The sequence below is a fragment of the Pseudopodoces humilis genome, chromosome 3 (genome assembly GCF_049639895.1).
Source record: "Pseudopodoces humilis isolate 2021_Gansu_Grassland_sample_001 chromosome 3, ASM4963989v1, whole genome shotgun sequence".
Taxonomy (NCBI): Eukaryota; Metazoa; Chordata; class Aves; order Passeriformes; family Paridae; genus Pseudopodoces; species Pseudopodoces humilis.
Window position 1 is genome coordinate 55,117,487 of NC_142202.1, and position 17,155 is coordinate 55,134,641.

The window sequence follows — 17,155 nt, forward strand, 5'->3', positions numbered from 1 at the left end:
AAATGAAAACAATATTCAGTGATTTGACCAAAGCATACATAGCTTACGCAGGAGATATTTTTGCTTTGTTTTTAAAGAGAATGCAAAACCAAAAGTATCAGTAAACATCATGAACAGCAAGACTTGATGAAGCTCATACATGAAGAGATGTGTGCCTGTGAGCAAAGATAATGATAAACTTTAAATTATTAGAAATGCTATATTTAATTGAACCAGATCAATGAATTACTACTGCAGTTTTTAAAGAAATAAATATCTAAGTTGAATTTGCTCTGTCTTTTCAAGATTCCTATTATTTCATTCTTACAGATACAGTTAATATGCCTAAACAAAGCATAACTTCAAATATTCAGTTTGTGTTGTACTTAAAAATGAATTTGCGATCTCTGTTCCCCCTAAAATAAATTACAATCCTGTGGCTATTTATGTGACCATAAAACTATTTACATTTATTCTACATGCTAGCATAGAAATAAATTTTAAAATATTTAAATGTGTTTTAGAATTAAAACATCCTTGCCACTGCAAAAACGACAAGTATTGCAAGAAAACTCTGCGGAGTATAGCACTCAAAACCAACTTCAAGTACAGTCCCTGAAAGCAATGTGACAGCTAGAGTTGATTATGACAGTAGGACTTTAACACTGAGCTGACTATATAACAAATAATGAATTATAATTATATATATCTGCAATAAAATCATTGTCATCTGAGCACTGGAACTGCAAGGATACACATGTGTGCCTCCAGTCCATTTGAATTTTTCTTTAACAAATACATTTTAGACAGCATATACAGAATTTGAAACATTTCAGTCATTTTCTGCTGTCAAGACCTGTTCTTGAATCTGACTTTGTGCTTTTCTGAAAAACTCAGGGCCTGAACTGAGGCCTGGAGGAAAATGGCTCTGCAGTGGTAAGCCTTCATGGTGCCAACTGTAACAAATTACAAACTCTGTGGTACAAAACATTGCCAATTACCTCAACACTATACTAAGTCAGTTGTATATTACTGAAATTTTCAGTTGCCAAGCAGTTTTAACCAAATAGGAAAATGTCAACCATTACATGAAAACAATACTGAGCATGTTTTATTTAGGAGCTTGATTATTTCTCAGCTTTAAATTTACCTTTCCCATGACCTGAAATGTTAGGGCTAATTTTACATATACAACTAGGTACAGGACAGACAGTGCTACATATCATCATTAGACAGTGAACAGCTTTCTGCAATAGCTGTCATTACTTCCAGTAGCTACTGTTCAAATAAACTTGAAATTCTTCTTTCTAATCAAACTAATGACAACCCTATTCTAAGCACTTCAATCTCGAATGCCATATAGGATAGCTACAATACAAGATATTGCTCAACTCACATACAATTCTGGAGTTACCAGATGATGGAACCAGTTAGATGGATAGCTGCCTTTATTTTAGCTTCACTGCAGAACCCAAACACAACTCCTTCCTTTAAAAAACCAAACAAAAAAAAATCAACCCTAGAAGTAGCCAACCTGCAGACTGAGTGCTTAAATGTATTGGAATGCTCCTTCTAAAGCATCATCTGTTTTTTTACCAACATAAAATGCTGCAAAATTATTAACTGAATGCAAACTGTACAAGAGTATGGTAAAAGGTTTTATACAATTTATTCTGTCCTGTCTGCTGCTAAATTTAATTTACATCTATTTTAAGCCAAAAAAACTCTAAAATAGGACTCAGTTCTGGAGTTTAACATGACCTTAAAACAAAATATAAACAAAGAACAGGATTTTACAAGTGAAGAACCAGTATTTTGTAAATGAATCAAAACCATTTAAGAAAAGCAATATATAGACTCATACACTTTAGCTAATTCAAATATTTAGTGATCATTTCACAACTCTAAATTGCAAAGTGTATATAGGTAAACTCAACCACAGAAAATGACAGAAAGTTAAATTAAAGTTCAGTTCTGCACTGGGTACAGAGGTATTAAGAGTGGCTAGCAATGACACTTGGGATTCTTTAACTGTGGCAAGTCTGGTACCATTTACTTCCAGGAACAGAGTTTGTTTAGTCATGGCATCTTTAATGACACTGTCAGATCTTCTGCATTTTCTTTTCCAATAACCCACTGTCTACCATTTTTTAAGCATTTAGAAAATTTAAGGCATAATCTAAAGCTCTCCTCTTCAACACAGTTGCCACCTTAAGTCTCAGACTTATTTTTACAGTACTTATACCCAAGTGCTCAGCAAGTCAGTCAGAAGCTGTTTTTCAACGTGAAGAGGAAGACTTCTGCTCCTACTGATAGATATATAGAAGGAAAATATTCTGAACAACTTATGTTCTTCTGTTCTTATGACCAGATTCTTCCTTTTCCCTACATAACAATATAGCACATGTACCAATCAAAAAATAAAATAGGAATAAAAGTTTATAGTGCTTGTTTTTCTTCTAGTGGCCACAATGTGCTTTTTCCTATTTAAGAACTGAAATTGTATGAAGTGCAACACCTAGAATTGAACATCGGTTAGAGCTGCACAACTGCTCCTGAGTTACTGGAGAGTACCTGCTCATTTTAAATCTATCTTACTGTACTTGTAGAAACAACAACATGGTTGCCACACTGTTCCACCACAGGTCAAATTAAACCGCATTACTTAAAACCATTAAAACCGTACTACATCCCTGCTGGGGCCAGCCGAGAGGGCAACTGGGAGCTTCAGTACGTGAGCAGTCTGTAGAAGTATACATTGTAACGAGAGCTGATATTTTCTACAGTCAATATAAGTTAAAAACTACTTTGTAAAATGTAGGACTTCCTAAGAAAAATATGTATTTGTTTTTCTTGCTCGTACATTAACTACAAGATACAAATGATACTCTCACAATGAGAGCAACAAAGCAGAGTTGCCACAAGAACCATCTTGCGATAAAATAAACATTAGCTCTCAGCACAAAAGAGAAGCCAGGTGTAGTATGAACACCTCAGCCTATATGTGTATGTGTTCTTGGGTGCCGTAGCCCACTCTCTGCACAGTCCTCCAGCGCAGGATCTGAGCTCTGTGTAGCATGTAGGGAATGTCTGCTTCCATCCTGACCACTTGGAATATACTACTCTTTAACACGGAGACGAACCTCCAATGCCTTTGTATTCCTTTCCCCAGATTTAAAGCTTAGCTGCACGAGATGCTAAAAGTGAGCGCTGGCGGGGTTCGCATACACATGTAATTAGCGAAGAGGAAGAGGGTGGCAGGAAAGACGAGGGAAGACGTGGAAGGGCACAGACCCCGTGCCCGGCGAGCCTGGACTCCCCCCGCCGCCCGGCGCAGCCTCCTCGGCCGCTGAGCGAAGTTGGCCGGGCATCACCCGCTCCACTGCGGGCCAGGCGCAGGGAAGAGACCTCTTTCTCCTCCTCCTCTTCCTCCAGCCCGCCGCCAGATCTATTCTTCCCCTTCAGCCGCCCCCAGCCTCACGGCGGAAGAAGCTGGGGGGGAGGGGGACGTCTCCATTACCCTCTCCACCCTCCCGCTTCCCAGGGACGGCGACAACGGCCCTTTCCCGCCCGACGCGGGGAGAAGCCCTGGACCGGCCTGCGGAAGCGCTCTCCCGCACCCCTGGGCCCCCCGGGGCTCTCCCAGTTCCCGCAGCCTCCCCGCTGCGAGGAGGGGGCAGGGAAGGCGCCGGGCCCTGGGGCCCCGCCCGCTCCCCGGCCCTGAGGAGGGGAGGCCGCCGGCAGGGGGTTACACACCTCGCTGTTAAAGGCTTTCACAGCCTCCATGTCGCGGCGGAGGCGGGAGCCGGGCGGCTTCTCTCCGCTGATGGCGGCCGGGCCGGGCCGGGCCGGGCCGGGCGGGGGCAAGTCTCGGTCCGTGCGTGCGTGCGCTCCTTGCTCAGGGGCCGCCTGGCCTTCTCTCCATGGCGGGTGGCGCAGGGGGCGGGCGCGGGGGGACGCGGGCCCCGCTCGTTTCCGTCTCCTCCTCGCCCCGCTTCCCGCCCGGCGGCACCGGCGTTCCCTTCCCTCCCTCCCGCGCTGGGCTCCGGGCGGCCGCGCCGGCAGGAGATGGAGGAACAACGCGCGGCGGCTGCGGCGCGGGCGCCAATATGGCGGACGCGCGGGGGCTCCTCGCAGCGCAGCGCCGGAGCGGCGCAGGCGGCTACAGCGCCCCCTGCCGGGCAGCGCCCGCACAGCCGCCCGCGCGCTGCCGGGATGGCGCCGGGTCCGCCCCGCCCGCTCTCCTCCCTCTCCAGGAGCGGGCGGGAAGGAAAGGGTTACGGGAACGAGGTGTTGGACGCCGCCGAGTTTCGTCACCGGGGGCAAAGCCAGGAGTTCTTGGGACACCGTTTTCGCCGTTTCCGGATCCCCCAACCGTTGCCTCCTGGCGCCCGGCTCGCTGAGTCTCTCTCTCCACGCTGCAGGGCCCTCCGGCGAAACCGGGAACGGCATGCAGGCTTGAAAAAAAGGCAACGGGAAAAAGAATCAGCGAGGCGTAGGAGGGCTAAAAAATTCATAACTCGATAAGCCCACAAGTAATCATTACTATTTATCAAGAGGAAAGGAGAAAACCCAGACAATCGTAATGGAAATCAGTCACAAACCCCGGTGTACTTACCGCATGAATATTATAACTCAAGAATTACACACCAGAAAGTCTCCAAACCCATCACCAGGCATTAAGGCATTTCTGTTTGACTATCCAGGGCGTATTGCCAGGTTTGGATAGGGTTCACTTCCCCATGCCCCCACCACCATGCCAGACCGGCAGAGCACTTGCCTCTCCCTGAAGCACAAACACCTCGCTTAGCTGAGAAATCCCAGCAGGAGCAGCTTTGTCGAACAGGAGGACTTACTTCCAGGGCATAGATTTTTGCTCCCTCAAACACAAAGCCACCACATGACTCACTTTTGCCAGGAAGGATATCAGAAGCACTGTACATGAAAACATAGGTTTGTCCTTCTGTTTTTCCCTGTTTGGTTATATCCTTTCAACTCTACTGACACGGGAGAGAAAGGACAGCTCCCATCTGAATTGCATTTCATTATTTTCCAGTCACAGCTCTAGGTCAGGCTCTGGATAGACTGCCTCGATGGTCTCACACGTGCTCCTCACACCAAAACCACAAAGGCTCTTCATGGACAATGAAAATCCCACTTCAGGCCTGAGTCAGGGACTTCAAACTGAAGTGGGCTTTATTCAACAAAAAAGGTAGCATAAATTAAGCCCAACATTGGAGGGAGACCTGGAATCCTACAGCTCCATTCATACAGAAATAAGAAAGATTACCAAGTCCTTTTAGAAAAGGAATTTGAAGTTCCTCCTGTCTTACCCCCAATAGGCTTACTTAAGGATAAAACCCATCTCTAACAACCACCCTGGTTGCAGTATCAGGCCAGCAAGAGGTTCAGGGAACAAGAGCAAATACCCTGTTAGGATGAGAGGACTGTGTCTGTTCAGACTGAAAAAAACCCCAAAAAAAACCTGGCCATGGGTAGGAAGGACACCCAATGCCTGCAAAGTAAAATGTCTTTTTTTTTTTTAGGACTCACATTGGCATTTGATTGTGTTTAAACAATTGAATAAAGCTCTTTGCAGACCTCCTACACAGCAGGAGATCAAGAGGTAGTAGTCATCACTTAAAGCAGGGGAGGTTCTGACACAGCCCAAGAAAAGCACAACCCAAGAAAAGGTTGTGAACATGGCCAAGCAGTGGAGGAGGTTTTCCAGACAGGCTGTGCGGTCTCTAGCCTTTCATGAAATTCCATGGGATAAGGACCTCAGTAAGCTACTCAAAGCTCACAGCCTGACCCTACTTTGCGCTAGACTGGACTAGACAAACTCCCCAGGTCCCTTCTAATCTGAGGGGCTCTATGAACTGCTGAATTCAGTGCAACCTTCTGGCAGTCCCTCTTCACAGATGGTTCAGGAGAAGCACAGTATGCTTACCAGGAGGGACAAGGCCTCTGTTTCTCTTTTGAGTTTTGTTTGGGGCTTTTTTTAAAATTTGTTTGGGGGTTTGGTTGTGTTTTGGGGTGGTTTTTTTTGTTTGATTTTTTTTTTCCTGTGGGAATTAAGATTAAATAAAATATGAAGAGACAACTCTGTTCAAATTATTGTGAAGGCTTTACAGGGTACTCCTTGTACTACAAGAGTAACCGCTGTAACTATTTATCTTGTACTCCTCTGGAAAGCTTACAGAAGTGCTGCAGTTACAAACAGTCCTCCAGGATCTGGTAACTTCCCTTTTAGATTAAATTGAAGCAAGCCTGGTTTTCCCTAATAAAATGGATGGAATACCACACTGCAGAAACTTTGTAAAAAAAGTTTTGAAATTGGCTTCAAAGTGATTACAAACTCCTACTCAGTTGCTTTTCAGGAATATTTTTTTTCCAGAAGCATTAAAGTTATTCCAATACTGGAGAAACCAAAGAAGGAAGGGTAGGATTCACATTTAGAGATACGTGCACAAAGCCTTGACCTCAAAAGTGGAGTCTGAATTTGAAACTAAGTGGTTCCCCTCCCCCACACATTTTCAGCTTGCTTTCTGTAGGTCTGTAATAAGCATTTAAGCAAGTATTTTTACCACTTAAAATGTTGAGGTAGCAAAGTCTTTTAACAGCCCTTTTTAATTCCAGAAGTAAAAAGAAGAGCTGCACAGTACATCCCTGATCTCAAAAGGAGCCAGCTGTCATCCAAGAATGAGAAATAGGCTACAGAATGAATTCTGTGAAACATCTCTGATTATATTTACATGGTCTAATTGAGAAAGTATACAAATGCTGTAACATCAAAACACTAGATTATCTTGGGGCAAGGTGGCCTTGCCCCACAAGGTTCTCTAGTTCAGTGACTTGGTGTCACTGATGACATGTCAAAGGCAGGAGATCTCTCATTGTGCTACACAGCAGAGTAAGTGTCAGCTTCCTGCACAGCACAAGCTGTCTGCAGTTCCAGTGCTCTGCACAACTGATCAAACTCATACCAGAAACATTAGTTTTGCAGATGAAATCCCACTTGTTTTCCAACACATCAATAAATTATTATTGGGAATAAAACAGACAGTACAATGGAACTGATAAAGGAACCTAGTATCTTAATCCTAATCAAACCGACACCATGGGAGAGACAGACACAGATAACTACTCCCTGGGGCAGAAGTGACCTAGAGATATGTTGTGAAACTTTGTAATGATTACCAGATAATTGATGTCATGAAGAATGTATATCCAGTGGGAAATTGTTACCAAAAATAGAACCCTGTATAAGTACTATACAAGTAAAACCCTATATAAACACCTTGTATACTAAATAAAATTGGCTTCTGATCTCAACTCGGGTGCCCCATCTCTCAATCGCCAATAAATTATAGGTGGGATTTGCAATGATGGGGCACATTTCCTGTGTGGATGCAAACACCTAGGTTTGCAATTCTGAGAGAAAAGCAGGACTGAATCCATCTTTAGTCTCCTGTTCTTTTATTGCCCCCCACATAAGAGAAGGTAAAATAGATATGCTTGCTTTTTTCCTACTTCAGACAAGTCCAAATAGAGGCTCAATAGATCAAACAAGTGTCATACTGGCAAATGCCCTGAAGAAAGCTGTCATCCAAGTAAGCACTTCCCTGTTTCCTCTCAGCAGAGGAAACTACATCCAAGTATCTGGAGGGAGAACTGGTGTTCCAGTTGGCAGAGAACAGAGGAAAATTGATCTGTTATTAGTACTTGTAGCTTCAGGTAAGAGGATGTCACTCAGTTTTCCTTGTACTAACTCCACAATTTTTTTGAGTGCACAGCTACAAATCATCCTCCATGCACCCTGCCCATTTGTACTTAACTTTTCAGTGCATTTTCAATGATTATCTTACATTTTTTACTAAAACTTATTTCCCCTCTGTCCTTCTTCACTAACTGTACCTCATCTTTCATTTGCATTTTCAGTTCTCTTAACCTCCAAAACAATTTTTAAAGTTTAAACTGTAACGAAAAAAAAAATGGAAATAAATTTTCTGTTGAACTTTTCCTAAATTTGTTACAGGTATATGTTCACATAAGGAGCGCCTTTTCGAGTGTTAAAAATTTCAGAGGTTGAAAGAGAACTTTTGAGTCATTTGTAACCACATGTTAGTCATGATAGCCTCATAATTTGGAACTTCAGTTGGTTTACTATACAGTTCCTTCTGGTCAAGCTTGACTGACTCTTGCACTTATCCAAGCATGATGGTATCAGATGCTCTTAGCACAACACCACAAGAACAACCTCAAAACAACTTTGTTCGAAAAAGCAATTGGAGCTTTAATTTACAGGCCAGCTACTTCTCTCAGAAGCACACTATATAAATCTCTGTTGATTTCAAAGCAAACTGCTTTAATCAGAAAATCTTCCAAATTACACTCAAGTAACATTACTCAGACTTGTCCATAGCAGGTTTGGATAACCTGATGCTAAAAGTGTGTTGGCAATACAAGCCACATCAACCGTGGCATTTCTAATAAGCTTAGCAAGAAAGCATTTACTAATGTTTTCTTATTCAGTGTGGGATTCTAATCCTGGCACTTGAACTTTGTGGCATCCTGTTTATCGATTGTAGCGTACAATTACAAGGTAGAGCAACCATTGTTTCCTACAACTGCACACTTACATTTAGTTCTGCTCTGAACAAGACAATTCTTTTAAAATAAAGGTCAGACAATGGTTTTACTGTGGCAATTACACTATGCTTGCATCATTTTAATGTAACAGCAGTACTATGAGGATAGAAAACCCATTTTAGCTTGATTTTAGCTTGCAAATATCATAGAAGACAGGAGAAATGTTTTATAGTAATTTCCAACTACAATCATATCCACTTATTGTTTAGGAGAGGCTGAAATATATATATTTTTTTTTTCAGTAGATATGCCTATAAGAACATATGTACTGAAATTGTGTTGAAGAATTCAATCCTAGCACTAAAAAATGAAAACTTTCTAAAATATATTTAAGAATTCCAAGGAAAATTCAAGGATGATTCATTAATAAATTTCAGACATTATAAACAGCAGAGGACTGGATTACTGCTGTACTGGAGTACAGATTTGGAGTACTGCTGTTTGTAGAGGAACAAGCAAATGTAGGGTCAAAAACCTGAAGTAAAACATTACTTCAGCTGATTACTTCAGTTGATTACTGATCAACAGAGAACAATTTTAAATGAAAAAATTAAAATAAATAAATAAAATAAATAAAAATTTAAAAAATAAGTGTTTTACCAGCTGGCTTTTTTACATATGGGCTAACAGCAATGAGGACAGACCTTAACCAGCAATTTGGACCATTCCCTCACAGACTGTTACTTTTTCTCTCCTGCCACACAGCTCAAATTTCCAACTTACAACAATAAGGCTGCAAAAGCAGAGTTATTTCTCCTTTTCTGCTAATTCAGCATAACAGAATTGAGCACAATACACTAAGAGTAATTTCCATAGTGTCTCTTTACTGTCTCTAGCAAATAACATAGGAAAACGAGCAATTTTGGTTTAAGCTTTTTAAGTTTGCTTTGAGCTCAACAATTTAGATTTAGACCATCACATGCATTATCTTAAAAATCTGCAAAGAGTTGGAATCAAAATTTTAGGCAATGCTTAAGATTACTTTTCCTATCAAAAGTGAGGCTATGCAATACCACAATAAAGATAATAAAATCAGCAGGCAGATCTCCTAGGCACAGGCCTTTGCCACAGGTACATATGGAACTGGACGCATTTTTCTGCAGTGGTTGGTCCAGACTCAGCACGTGCACCTGTACTGTGATAGCTACCAAAGCCTCAGTCTGCAGAAGCCCAGAAATGAAGGAGTAGCCAAAGTTCATTTCATACTGATTAAGCCTAAACATGTTCAATGTCTGATTGACTACTGATAAAAAAAGCTTTCTCAAGAGAGATATTCCACAGAGCTGAAATATGCCTCCTTATCACATTGACAATTTTTTCATTACATTCAGCTGCTAAGCATGATTTTTCTAGTTTCAGATCTTTTCTGTCAAGTTATGACCTCACTTCAGTCATATCATTTACACTTATTTTTGTCTAAAGAAATGGAATTCTTCTGTAATCCTCTGCATTTCAATAAAGAGTAACCCCAGTTAGAAAAGTAAATAATTTCCTTACACTTTCTTCTGGTAGATCTTGGACAGTGAGGCTCAGCTCATTAACAATTTACACCACAATAGGAGAGACACCAGAAGTTCATGATGGCACAAACTATACAGAAAGTCTGTTTTCTTTCTAAAAACATGCTTAGAAAAAACCAGCTCAGTCAATAAAAGCTTTGCATTGGAAATGTTAACTTGGAGCAAGCAGAACAGGATAATTGCACATACATACACAAGGTGTGGGCCAGCACAAAAGCCCAAGGAATTTTAAATAGCTACCACATCAGCCAGGGTGATAAGGAACACCCTGGCAGAAAAAAAGAAAAAAAATCATTAGCTACTTAAAACTGTTGCAGGAGAAACTTACATAGCTGTGCTTTCTGTATATTTGTGTGTTCCATTTCAATAGAAATAGGAAATAGATAGATAGTATAATGACAATATTTGCTATTTACACTATTAACTCTATTTTGTAATGGTATATGTTCCTGACATGGCAGTTAGCTTTTTCTATGAACCATTCAACTTCTCTCCAGATACTCTAGAAAAAAATTACTCAATTCAATTATAGTGTACATACTTAGGATAAAACAAGTTTTAAAAAGTGATCTCTTGAGTGTAATGCTCAAATTCTACAAGAGGAAACGTTGTCCTCCTTGAATGTTATTAGGCAAAACTCTCTGCATGCTTCAAGCTAGGTATGAGCACATGCTCACTAGTTTAAATAAGCCATTAGTTAGACCATCTGCAAGACTTAAAGATCAGAACCGAATAAAAGGAATGATGGCAAATCCATTTCTTCTGCCTCCAAGAATGAGACTTACCTGTGTAGGCTCACAAAAACAAAATAAACATTTAATAAATAAAAACATTAATAAATAAAATTGCACAGAAGATATTAAAAAACTCAATAAAATCACATGGTATGAAGGTCAACCAGATCTTACCCTCTTTTGAAAGCATAGGAAGAAGAGAGTAAGCTGAATTTTCAGTGTAGCAGGTGACAGTGTGGCACACATGGATCTTCACGGGAAGAAATACGGACAACCCTTGTTTGGGCAGAATCCTTTGTCCAGTAAAGTCTAGTGGTTAACAGGGCCTCTTAAACCTCCACCTTCCCAAAAGATTCAGAAGTCCACAGACACACTCCTTACTCTTTATTTCTTGGCCTATAACTAGCACAAGACAGTAACTAACAAAAATTATTTGTAAACTCCATCCAGGGAGGGAAATGCTCAGCACTTGAGTATACTTAATTTTAACAGGTTTGAATTTACAGTTTCCTAATGACTGTGGTTGCCCAATCAGAAACTGTACAGAAATCACCCATCTGGTTGACCCTGACAACCACCTGCTTGTGAGCATTAAACCCAAGAATGCCTAAAATAATATTTGGAACAGCACACTGGCTGCTGGTTCCTGAACTAGTGGAATTGGTGAAGATAGAGAGCAAAATGTTCATTATTGCCTCCATAGGAACACAGGTATGGACTTCTCAATACAGTCCAAATACCTCTCTTTGCTTCAGCTTTGCTACAGGACAACTTGTAATCCACCTTTTTGGTGATTGAGAGACAGGGACACCCAAGCCAAGATCAGAAGCCAATTTTATTGAGTCTACAAGGCATTTAAATAGGGTTTTACTTGTATGGCACTTACATAGGGTTCTATTTTTGGTAACAATTTCCCTTGGGTACACATCCTCTATGACATCATTTCACCTGGTAACATCACAGTTTCACAACATGTTTCTTGGTAATTTTTTTCCCCAGGGAAAATTTACCTATGTCTGTCTCTTCCACGGTTTCTGCTTGATCAGTCCTAAGATATTTATCAGTTCTATTGTAGTCTGTTTTGTTACTTAGCCTTTTTAAGTAAATACCTTGACTAACAAGGTATGCATTGCCATGCTTGATATCCCCATATACACCCCACCTTCAACTTTCAGGCTTCTAACTTTGACTTCTTAAGGGTATTTATAGCCAAAACATAAGATAATGAGAGGTATGTGGCCTATATAGCCTTTAAATTCCATATAGAACTATGATACACAGGTGAAAAATTATTGCTACAAGAATAGAAACACCAAGAAACTTTATATGCACTTATAAGATTCTCAGTGCAATAAAATATTAGTATTTTTATTTAGCAAGTAATAACAGGTAGATCTTACATTTGTCTGAAGTTTTGAGATGAGCTCTTTATCAGCCTTCATAAGACTTTGTGGCTGTAAGATCAGAATTGTTGATTCTTAGAGGAAGTCATCTTGCCTGGCAGAAATCACCCTATGCAGTCTGATGTGTGTTACAGTAGTCACTGTCTTTAAGGGCAAGCCTTAAGAAATTAACACTGCTATACTGTGTCTCAATTGAAAGACTGCTTCACCTAGGTAATAGTACCACTATAAGAACATGAATGTCCAAGAACATTGGGTATCATCAGATCTGCTCTTGATGTGAATGCATCATTTGAAGAATTGCTCCCATACATTCCAAATAACTCAGAAAGTGCTAAATGAGGCATTCAGAAGCACAGCAGGGCACAGCAGAGAGACAAGCTTTGGATGTGTTCGCAGAGCTTTCCAGTTCAACAGCAAAGTGAAGTTAACTACAGTGCTTTAAAACACACACATTTCCCCAGAATCCTCACAGAACAAAATGTAAATAGGAAAGCTTATCTCTCCAGACTACAGCTCAGCTGCTGTTAGGAGCCAGGTGAGACTTAGTCTTATGCTTACCTCGCAAAATTCACAGAACAAGATGATGTCATTTAAAACCTCTTACACAACCTGAAGTATGGTATGTGCCAAGCTATCCAGAAAACCTTGACCAAACTGAGTATTTAGCTTCATATGCATCTATTCAGGTATAATTAAATTGACAATAAACTAACCTGCAATCTGCAAAAATATCAGCCTCTTGATTGTCCAATATAAAACCACTGTGAGGATGGTATAGAGATAAGTCAAATGCAGGAAGTAGACAAACAGAATAAAAAACTAAAAAAGCTTGAAGTATGAACTTTTTCCCAAGTTTAAAAAAGTTTTCAAACATCATTTTGTCTCGGTTTAACTATGCTAAAACCCACGTAAGAAGACATACTAAGATTTGTTCTTGTGTCCTTCAAATAGAAGATACAGAGAAAGTTGCTTCTGATGAAAACTTTCCCTGAGCCATAGTTTTCCTGGCATGCTGGTAGTGTTCACCGAATGCTTTACAGCTGCATCCCCAAAGGTAAAATTGCATCAGCAGTTGCACTTCACAGGTTAAATGTCTGAAAATGCCCTACTAGCTCCTGGCTCCTGACTCTTTGGGGGCACAGCCTGTAGTCTCTTCTCAGCTTTGGATAGTAAAGAAGCAGGACACAGAGATTTGTTCAAAAGCCTCATGAAGGAGAAACAATTCTACGGAGCTTGATAAAAGTGTCGTGAGCCATCAGGAACAGGTACCTCAACTAAAACCCCTGGCCTCGGTCATCCAGCCGCCGAGCGACAGCTGAGTAACGCTGAGGGCAGCTCTAAGAGGGGAAAAGATAGTGGTGAAAGATATTATTGTGTTTTCGCTCTGCATTTAGAGTCCTGAGGGTTTTTCCCCCCGTCGCTGCCCCAAAGGCGTACAAGGCAGTCACGGCTCCCCGCGGAGGCGGACTCTGCAGCCCCCGACAGCGAGCTCAGCTCTTTGCGCCCACAACAGCAGCAAGCGTCGGGCGGTGCCATTACTCGTCGTTCAGTCCGTGCTTCCAGCCGGCTGCCAAAGCCCCGGAGCTCGGCATTTTCCTGCCTTCCCTGGCAGGAGAACAGCCCCGGCCCCTCAGGGCAGCCCGCCCGGCCCCGCCGCCCCTCAGGGCCGCCGCGGCGCAATGGCGCCACCTGGCGGGGCGGGAGCGCAAAAGGAAAGCGCCTTCCCTCGGGCGGCCAGGGCTGTCTTCACATCTCTTTCCTTCCTTTTCTTACTTTTGAGGGAAGTACGGCTCCCTTCCCAGCCCTCGGCATTCCTTTCTTCCCTGCTCACATAACCCCGCTTCAGGCGTACCGCCGAGGGCAGACTGGCCGCAGTCAGGAGGCAGCTTTGCAATCCAGACCTGGAAGCAGGTGAGCCCCTGCTCCCTCACAGGCGCCGAGCTCCCTGCGCTCCGGCTCTCCCAAAAATCACTGCATCCTCCCCGACAGCACGGCTTGAACAACGCACCTAAAAAGAGGTGGCTGGGTCATTAGCCAGTCTTTTTATCTCCCTCTATCATTTCCCACTGGTAGAAGGGATTTTAAAAAACAAACGAAAACCCCCCACTGTTCTGCTAACAATCTATATTAATAAAAGATTGCCTTTACTTGCATGCTGCTATGCCATGTTAATTATATATGCCACATCAAAAACAAAGTCAGATTATTAGCATATGGTTTGCACTTCAGCTACAGTTTTTGCTGATTTTTATTCAGTTTAGGTACTTACCCCCCCATGTGCTTTGCATACTGAGGACCGTAACTTGTGAACTCAGCTTTTGCCCATCAATCACTGTGTTCATACAGAGTGCTGCTGAAATAAATACAAGTAGTGAGCCACCTTTACTATCCTGCACTATCTCCTCCTAGTCATTTATGGAGAAATTACGCAAAATCCAAGGAGATATGAAATGGGAACCTAGCAATTTATTAGTGCCTTTATAAACTCATTACTTTTCTTGATTTAATGCCTCTGTTTCCTCTTTTTAATTTTTGTCGCATTCTGAGTAAATATGGTTCCGTCACAAGCTACCTAGAGCCTAGGAAAATGACTGCCTCTTACAGAACACACAGAGATGGGACTCCAATCTTAATTTTGGCCTCTCAAAGCTCCTAGTTTTAAGCATTGGTGAATTTTCAGACTTGTCTATACGACTCTGGAGCACCTGATTTAGCATCAGGTGGGGCTGTAGCTGTAATACAATGTAACCAGGCCAAGGCTGTACATGAATAAAGTGCGTTATAACCATAGGCGTAAAGTCAGTGAGCTATAGCTCCTTTATTTGCTTAATAGGTCTGACAATCCTGTAATTAAAACACTAATTCTAATAAAGGGAACCCTGATACTAGTAATTTCTGCCTGGTGGGTTCTCTTCAAAGTGTGGGAAATAATGATCTAAGTACAAAAAAAAGTGCAAAAGCTGAAGTTCTATGTTCATTACCCAACAAGTTATAGTTGATGCTAGAAAACTGGCAACAACAATCAAAATTAAAGGAGAATCTTTAGTAACAAATGCTATGGCAGGCAGCAATTAAAAGGAAATAAGCCTATGCTACTGTCCAAAAGTACTCTGAAAATAATTGAGTTCACAGTTACATGTTCATGAACTAGTAAAAAGTATACTAGTTCATTATAGTGCCAATATATGGCATTTGGATCTTCTAAACATGCTGAGTAACTAAGTGATAATTGCTATAAGCCTGATTCCTACATTCATGGTGGAATCAACTTTTGAAAAAGAAGTATGATATGTCCCTAACTCAACATGCTGTTCTTATACTAGAATTCTCTCTGGGAAAAAAACCCAAACTGAACAATTAAAAAAAAATATTTAATACAAAGATTTGGTCCTAATAATTCAGTACAGTAATTCTCCTCAAAACTAACATCAAATTGTCTGCCTGAGTAATCCTCTGAAGTTTTACAGAAAGGAACAAAGTGGCATCCAATTATAAGATCAGACTGCAAGACTGTAACTGATGTTGACAATTCCCTGGGATTTCTCTTCAAATCTATTTGAAAAAAGATTGGCTAGACTTGGAACACAAAGATTCAGTCATGAGCAAAGCTAAATTTCATGCTTCTGTTGCTAGTCAGACTAAAACAAGCAACAACTGTTCCTCTAATAAGGAAGGTACAATAAATGTTATTGTGCACAGTTTCTTTATCACAAGTTAGATGTAGCCCTTAAAATTTTGGTAGGTTTCCAGTGCCATCCTTCCCACAGAGTTACCTACCAAGAAATTAGTATTGAATTTTCATCTGCTGTGAATTATTGTATATTGTTCTTTCTCTAATACCTGCTCAACATATGAGCTTTGAGATTTGAGGAAGACCTGGAGAAAAGTGGAAAGAAGAAAATGCTACGGAAGAAAAACAACTTCAGAAAGCAGACTAATACTAATTAGACTGTAGTTAAATACAAACAAACAAAACCCATTTAAAAAAAGTCATGCTATTTAAACCACTAATTCCGCATAATTTTGGTCCAGACCCCACTTCTATGTAAGCTTTACTGCACCAAGTAAAGGAATAAAAGTAGCTTGCATGCATTCTACAGTTAATAATAACTTGGCTAAATTCCATTATCTTGAAAGAGTGGGGTTTTTTAGGCATCATTACTAGTAATACACTTCTTCTCCAAAAACATGACTCTCAAAACCGTAAAGTAGCACCTTACATTTCCATGTTAGCAAAAGTCCTAACTTCACTTTAAACTATGCTGTTAAGTCTAGGTTTCATGGAAAAGATAAATACTGTATCAGTTTTTCTAAGGAGGCATATAAGAAAAAAAAAATGGGGAAGAAAAGAAATGGATTTAATCTGTTCATAATCTAAGGAACAAAATGAAGAGTTCCTGCTCCTGAACAAAATTAAGGTATGGAGTACATTCTGCTTTAAGAATAAAAGTGTTGTTTTAGCAAAAGCCTTAAACAAAAGCTACACCTAAGATATAAAGAACATGCTACAGAACAATCATGCTGCTTCTGCTAGGTGTCTATCCTTTCTCCTATTCTCTTACTGGGAATTTCCTTTAAAAGTCTGAGCACTTACCTGAAAAGGCTGTCCTAGAATAGGTAAGAAAATTAATGTCCAAAACTAGCAGATTTAGACCACTATACAAGGAGTGGGATTTAGCCTAGCTCACAGCATTTTGCTGTGCTAGAACACAGCACTATTTATCATGAAGTATGGGAAGCCAGGGAAGGTGCTCTGGTTGATTCAAACAGAACTGTATTACCCTAGCTCTACAGGGGTAGACACCAGAAAAATTGCAACACAGCCACATAATCAAAAATAAAATTACACAAAAAAAAACCCGAC

General features: G+C 41.0%; 2 protein-coding genes across 4 annotated transcripts in view; both read right to left on the minus strand.

Annotated features, from left to right (window-relative positions):
• SCAF8 (SR-related CTD associated factor 8) overlaps positions 1-4,096 on the minus strand; it is a 94,992-nt gene extending 90,896 nt beyond the window's left edge. For all 3 annotated transcript variants that reach the window (XM_014263513.2, XM_005518417.3, XM_014263512.2), the window contains exon 1: positions 3,736-4,096. In XM_014263513.2, the coding sequence (XP_014118988.2) occupies positions 3,736-3,765 (30 nt within the window). In that variant the 5' untranslated portion in view covers positions 3,766-4,096. The remainder of the gene's footprint in view (positions 1-3,735) is intronic.
• Positions 3,878-16,924, minus strand: LOC148184652 (uncharacterized). Its single transcript, XM_088052618.1, has 5 exons — positions 16,886-16,924; positions 14,561-14,641; positions 14,144-14,299; positions 4,174-4,436; positions 3,878-4,069 (listed from the first exon to the last, which is right to left on the minus strand). The coding sequence occupies exons 2-5, from the start codon at positions 14,631-14,633 to the stop codon at positions 3,878-3,880; spliced, it is 684 nt and encodes a 227-aa protein (XP_087908744.1). The 5' UTR covers positions 14,634-14,641; positions 16,886-16,924.
• Positions 16,925-17,155: the final 231 nt, after the last annotated feature.